Source organism: Schistocerca cancellata, chromosome 2 (assembly GCF_023864275.1).
Source record: "Schistocerca cancellata isolate TAMUIC-IGC-003103 chromosome 2, iqSchCanc2.1, whole genome shotgun sequence".
Classification (NCBI taxonomy): domain Eukaryota; kingdom Metazoa; phylum Arthropoda; class Insecta; order Orthoptera; family Acrididae; genus Schistocerca; species Schistocerca cancellata.
Genome location: NC_064627.1, coordinates 544,464,735 through 544,471,745, shown reverse-complemented (window position 1 = coordinate 544,471,745; position 7,011 = coordinate 544,464,735). Strand labels below are relative to the sequence as shown.

Below are 7,011 nucleotides of genomic sequence, written 5' to 3'. Positions count from 1 at the left end.
TTCATGAAACCTGAAGTCACCACATTGCTGCACTGTCTGAAAGCAGGTATCCTAGAGTTAATCACAACAGTTGGTCAGGAGGTGACAGAAGATTGGTCTTCAAGATTTACTATTAGAATACTGGCATCAAATTATAAGTTAATTAAATAAATCTGTGCATTGCTAGTGTCTTGAATGTACAAGTAGTGTATTGTAGGAAAACTGTGGAAAGCAGGATGTCAGTCTGACATGCCTGGCACAGTCACATAACTAATTCAAGGGAGAAATCCTACATTTTATGATTGAGCTGATGTCTACCCATTATGAAGTGAAAATTCTTGTATAGGTGGTTTGTAGGCACTTTACATCAGAACAGTCAGTCACACCTATTCCTGACTGCTGCACTCATTTAAGTAGTTGCCTGGAGGGGTGCATTTTATAGTCAGTTGTCCAAAGTCGGAATGGTGGCAACACTTTCTGGGGTGCTTGCTGATGTCACAGTGATTGGTGTATTGTTTGGCAGGCTGGGGGCTGCTAGAATTACCAATGGAGGGCACTGAAGTCATGCAGTAATGCCCTAACTTGTTCTGCTAGCAAGAGGAACCACACCAAAGAACTCATCAGTCAATAATAAGGCAAATATTTTCTATACTTTCTGTCTTGTTCTTAATGTTTGACTGTTGGCATCACCACAGATGGGAGCAACTAATAAAATTAAAAACAGGCTGCCACTCACCGACAGATGAATCCTGGGTGGTACACAAGTACACAGAAAGATTTGATACTTGCATTTAAAAGTGCTCAATCTCTCTGTCTCTCTCTCTCTCTCTCTCTCTCTCTCTCTCTCTCTCTCTCTCTCTCTCTCTCACACACACACACACACACACACACACACACACACACACACACACAATTCCCCCCCCCCTCTTTTTCTCATGTGTATCTATGCACTGTCCACAATACATGCTTAGAGAAATGGTCACTTGCCATAATTCTTTATAAATGTAACAGTCTTATTTGTTAAGGCCATCCTCAGAGAGCTTACATCACAGATGGCATTGTTGAGAACTTCACAAATCTCATAACCGAAGGCAGAAAGTGTGTGAATGTGAAATCAAGAGAGGTGTTGAGAGACAATAATACTGTTGCTACTTTATTTTAATTATTGTATTACATTATACACAAAACAGAAAGAGTTGGAACACGGTCAATTTTAATATCTTTACAGTATACTGGTAGGGTACTTTCACAAAGATAATCTAAAAGCATACAGTTTGCTTATTCTTGTTTATAATTAAGATGGCACAACAATTTTTTTTCCAGAAACCTAATATCATGATAACTTGTGTGTGTTTGTAAAATTTACTGCATGGTTTTGAAAAGATTTGTGGTGTATACACTGTGTGTGTGTGAGAGAGAGAGAGAGAGAATGTGAAAGATAGAGTGACAGTGTATGTGGCACAGAAGGGGGAAAGGGTCTCAGGATGGAGAGACTTCCTTACTAACACATTGTCTATGTTGCAGCCTGCTGAGGCTCCAGGCTATGTGCTGTCCCAAGATGATCCATATCCCTCACAGCCTGCTGTTCCAAGATCATACCGCTTGCCTCCAGGTGAGAGATATTTAGCTGTGATATTTATTCTGTATTCCTAAGAAAGCATCAAGGGTGAAAAAACAAAACAAAACAAACATTCATTTATGTGAAACCCATAATGCTGGGAAATTGTTCATGGACTTTCGTATTGCACATTCCTAGTTTTTTGGGATTTAAAAAGAAACTGAAAGATGATAATTTTATGTGAATTAAATTTTTAAAATAGTTCAGGTAATAAAATTTATAGAATAGCTGCTAAAACTCAAAATAGTTACTGACTAAGTAACAGTAAGGGCAGGAATAAACAGATGCTCATAAAATTTCCAAAGCCAAAAGAGAAAGGGTTCAAAGAAGCAAGAATAAACTGAGTTCTCATTTGTCCTAATTTCCCCTCTCCCCTGATCTGCATTCTTCTCACTTCTGCTAGTCATTTCTTGCAAATGAAGGAAAGCTAATAATTCTGTTTTTGTCATTATCTTTCTATCTCTGCTGCTGCTTGGAAAGTATATATTTTTCTGTTATATTTAGTTGTAATTTCATTCCAATGACAATACAAGTAAAATTGTAAAAGAGAACATTTTTAGATGCAAGTGATGACACAAAAATCATTTGATGACAGAAGCGTGCAGGCTAATTCTCACTTCTCTTAGTAAGTTACATGTGGCTCGTGGGTCATACCAAACTGAAACCATCTCATGCAGTTTAATGAACACTGATGGAGTTTATGTTTGGCAAACCTAAACTTCCACAATTGCAGGCTTTTCAAAACTACCATTCTTTTGTAGCTGTAATCTCTAGGAATGACTCATTGTTTGGCATGACTTCACCACCTATGTTTTGAGAATGGCAAAAATCTCTGTAGAAAAGAACTTCAATGTATGCTGTGTGCTAACTAGGTGGATGGCTTTTTAAGTAGAACAGTCATCACTGGACAACTTCTAGGGAATTTCCTTAGTTGCATTCACATATCTAGATACATAGAGCCTTAGTAGACTTGGTGTTTTCATAGCTCTTTGCATGACAAAAAATAAACCAATTGCTCAAACCTTTAAACAATCTCAGCAGTTCAAGTGGACCATTGAACAGCATCAACACCCAAAAACCTATTAGGAGAAACGGGAACTGTAGTACACTGAATCTCGTGTTTAATGAGTTACTGTTTCTCAATTTAGGTGGGCCCTTGTTCATGGTAGAGTCTTTGAACAGGGCAGACTGGAATAGCTTACAGCCTTTGTTCAGTGTCATCTGGTGGCCAGGAAAACTTGGTTCGGTGGCATGCTTGACGGTAAAGGGGTGCCAAAATGGTCAGGGATGGTGTGATAATAAACCTGCCTTGTACTCCTGGTTCACACTGCACTTCACTGCTCTATTTACACCAGACTGCATGCAGTATTCCAGGTGTTGATACAGGGTCGATGAACCAGGTGTCCAGCATCAGGCTTTGTACAGCCACAGTTGATGGAAGGACATCAAGGGAATGTGACTTACAAAGGCAATGCATAAAACACAGTAGTAATCCTCTTACTAAACAAACTATGACCAAATGATTAATGGAAAATCTCATATAAAGATGTGAAACAAATACTAACAAAGAGATAGAGGAGCTGGCCAGTACTTACCTCAGCTCAGTACAGCCGATAGATACACAAAACAGAACAGAAAATTTTTATCCTAGCTTTCAGAAATTTGTTCCTTCGTCAGGGAGGAGAGAAGGGGAAAAAGGGGAAGAAGGGAAAGTGGATTCAGTTACTCACAACCAAGGTTATGAAGCAACAGGGAAAGGTAAACAGGGAGGGTAGCAAAGGTGGAGGCATAGGTGTCAGAGGGAAGCCAAAGATATTCTACTGTAAGTACTGTACCAGCTTCAAACCAAAGAGGATGCATGCAGAAGTAAAGAGGTATATAGTATAAAGATATACACAACTTGTAGGATAAAAACATGTGTGAATGGCTAAAGAGGAAAGGGAAAGAGGAGAAGACTGAAGAGTAAATGGGAGTGAGGTTGGTTAACGTAGGTTCAGTCCAGGGGGATGGCGGGTTGAAAGGATGTGTTGGAGTGCAAGTTCCCATCTCCACAGTTCAGAGGGACTGGTGTTGGGTGGGAGAAGCCAAATGGCACGTACAGTGTAGCAGGTTCCTAGGTCTCTACAATTATGCTAGAGGGCATGCTCTGCTACTGGGTATTGGACATCTCCTAGGCAGACAGTTTGTCTGTGCCTGTTCGTGCGCTCTGCCAGTTTAGTTGTCGTCATACCAACGTAAAAGGCTGTGCAGTGCAGGCATGTCAGCTGATAAATGGCATGTGTTGTTTCACATGTGGCCCTTCCTTGAATTGTGTATGTTTTACCAGTAGCGAGGCAGGAGTAGGTGGTTGTGGGGGGATGCATGGGGCAGGTTGTGCAGCAGGGTCAGTTACAGGGGTAGGAACTGCTGGGTAGAGAAGGTGGTCTGGGAATATTGTAGGGTTTGACAAGGATGTTACGGAGTTTAGGGGGGCAACAAAAGGCAACTCTGGGTGGTGTGGGGAGAATATTGTCAAGGGATGATTTCATTTCAGGGCTTGACTTGAGAAAGTCATATCCCTGGCGGAGTAATTTGTATTTCGAGGCATAGAGTACAGTTGCAGATGTAGGTGCAGTTTTATGGATAAGTGTCAAACTATAAATCCAAAGGGTCAAAGTTCAGTCTCCCATGTTCTTAGGACCTATTTCTGTTCATTATTGCTTCTTTCATCTATAGCTATGATTTGTGTATCTGAAAAATGTGAAGTTTCAGTGTGGCTTAGAGCCCAAGTTAAACCACAGGTTCCTGTATAAACTACTGAGAAAGTCAGTACACAGAAATGAAGGGCATACTATCATTAACAGGACCATGCCTATTACAGCATTGTATTGTTAAATCAGCATAGGGCAAGTATACTTTTTAATACTGTATACAGAACATCAGTGGACCTTGAGGCTACAGGATACTGTTTCATGTGTCTGTTCTCAGATGGTGGCTCTGTGCCAGCTGGGGGTGTGGGTCAGCAACTGGCTGAGGATACTGTACCTTCGGCACTGCCTGTGCCACCACCTTACCTGCCACAGCCAGAGGACCTGCCAGAACCACAGCTGGTACCAGCCACTGCATGGCGCTCAGAGCCTGAATGGCGTGCACACAACTCACGGATCATGTCAGCTGCTGCTGCTGCCGTGCACACTGCCAACCTGTGAGTATTCCACCATAACAGCAATTGTACCATCAAAGTAACAGTAGGCTGCTTCCACTAGGACCATAAATTCAAATTTTGTGTTGTCTAAGGTACGCAATCACAATTTCAAGAGACAAAGTAAGAAGTGATATTTCTCATTTATATATTTTCACATTTGTGCTTCATAGGTAAGCCCCACGTTGTCACCCAACAATACCCTACAACATTACTGATTTGAGATACCTTTCTGATTGTTTCACAAGTTACTAGAACAATAATCACCTAATTGATGATTTCAGTGTCTGGCAACACTGTTGTTAATAGCCACCTCTTGGTGGCTTCCAAGGTGATACTGCTGTTTCCAGCCGCTCTGGCCAGAGCAGCCAGAGATAGTGGTCATGAGTGCATAAGGTGTGACTGTGCATGTGTTTTTATTTCTTTTCTGAAGGAGGATTTGATTAAAAGCTCAATGTGTAACAATCTGTTTGCTGTCCCTGTCTGCAACTCAACATGTCATCTTTATGGTAAGTAGCAATCCACCTTTTTTATAATTGTTTGTATTCCAACCTGGGCATTTCAGTGAACAGTACAGAGTATTCAGCAATACAAATGTGGTTTAGGTATGTTCCATTATTATAGATTCTTTCTTTTTCTTCCAGATTAGGGTTGTGAAGATTTACTTTAGAGCTGCCAAGAATAGCTTTTGTGATATGCAAGCTCCTTGAACGATTCCTCTTTCCATTCTGACTTTTCCACTATCCCAATGAAATGTAACAAAAACTGTGATACTGACATAAATATTCTCCATCATACAATTGTCTTGTTGTTGAAGGCTGTGAATACAGATTTTGTTGAAACTGAATCAAAAAAATTTCAAACTATATAAGTACCAGATAAAGTGATAATTTATATTCATTGCTTCATTCTGTGATCTAGGTCATGCCATGTAAGTGGTTCGTTGTAACACACACTTCTAAATAAATATGGATGGGAAAAGTGTGATGCAGCTGTAACAGATTTTAGACTTTCAGGTCATTTCTGCCAAATAATAATAGAAAAATCATGTTTAGAAAAAAAATAATAAACTACAGTTCTACTAAACACCTTTGTCAAAATGCAAGATTTCTCAATATTTTCTAACAAATGTCGGGTTGAAGTGAATACAGAAATCAGGTAACTACAAAACGGAACAATAACAAAATAAAAGATGTTCTAGGATCAACGAAAAATGTGGTTGACAAGCTAAACACTGGTGATGAAATCGGTTGTGAATGTGGACTGGTGTATGTAGGCAAGACAGGATGGCCAATCAGCTCACTAATTGCAGACCATCGAAGATATATCTGTCTGGGACAATGCATCAGGTCAGCATTGGTGGAACACAGGGTGAGTGCAATAAAGAGATAGTATTCTGTGAAGCCCGGGTACTAGAGACACAGCCATTTACATTGTGGAGGAAGATTAGAGAGGTGACAGAAATAACCAAGTGACTTGCCAACGTGAATAGAGAGGACAGGTATAGGCTTCTGGCATCCTGGCTGCCAGCAGCAGTGACAATGCTACAGGAGGATGGCACATGCAAAGTAATTCACACAGGTATGCAGGAGACCACGGTGGCCACACATGCATAGAACACATGCAGACAGTGTGGTTTCAGCTGCCTGAGACTGCAGTCATGTATGTGAGTTGCATTTGCATGTGTGTGTGTGTGTGTGTGTGTGTGTGTGTGTGTGTGTGTGTCTGTTGTTGACAAAGGCCATTGGCCGAAAGCTTTAAGTGTGAAAATCTTTTTGTTGTGCCTATCTGCAACTCAGCATCTTGGCTATATGGTGAGTAATGACTTCCCTTCTCAGAATATTGATATAGAACGTTAATAACATTTAAAAAAAAAGCTTTAAGCATTTTCACAATAAAAATTATAGGCATTAATTAATGGCCTGGTCAGATGAGTCCTGATTTCAATTGGTAAGTGATGACGGTAGGGTTGAAGTGTGGCACAGATCCCACAAAGCCATGACCCAAGTTGTCAACAAGGCACTGTGCAAGCTGGTAGTGGCTCTGTAATGGTGTCCGCTGTGTTTACATTCAATGGATGGGGTCCTCTGGTCCAACTGAACCAATCATTGACTGGAAATGGTTATCTTTGGCTACTTGGAGACTAGCTGCAGCCATTCATAGACTTCATGTTCCTAAACAAAGATGTCATGTTACTGGGTGATATTTGTTCACAATTGGTTTGAAGAATATT

The 7,011-nt window shown here is 40.6% G+C and overlaps 1 protein-coding gene across 1 annotated transcript in view; it reads left to right on the top strand.

Annotated features, from left to right (window-relative positions):
• The first annotated feature begins 1,494 nt into the window (after positions 1 to 1,494).
• Positions 1,495 to 7,011, top strand: part of LOC126156105 (tektin-1) — a 139,794-nt gene continuing 134,277 nt past the window's right edge. The window contains exons 1-2 of the mRNA XM_049916277.1: positions 1,495 to 1,591; positions 4,565 to 4,781. Coding sequence (XP_049772234.1) covers positions 1,495 to 1,591; positions 4,565 to 4,781 — 314 coding nt within the window. The remainder of the gene's footprint in view (positions 1,592 to 4,564; positions 4,782 to 7,011) is intronic.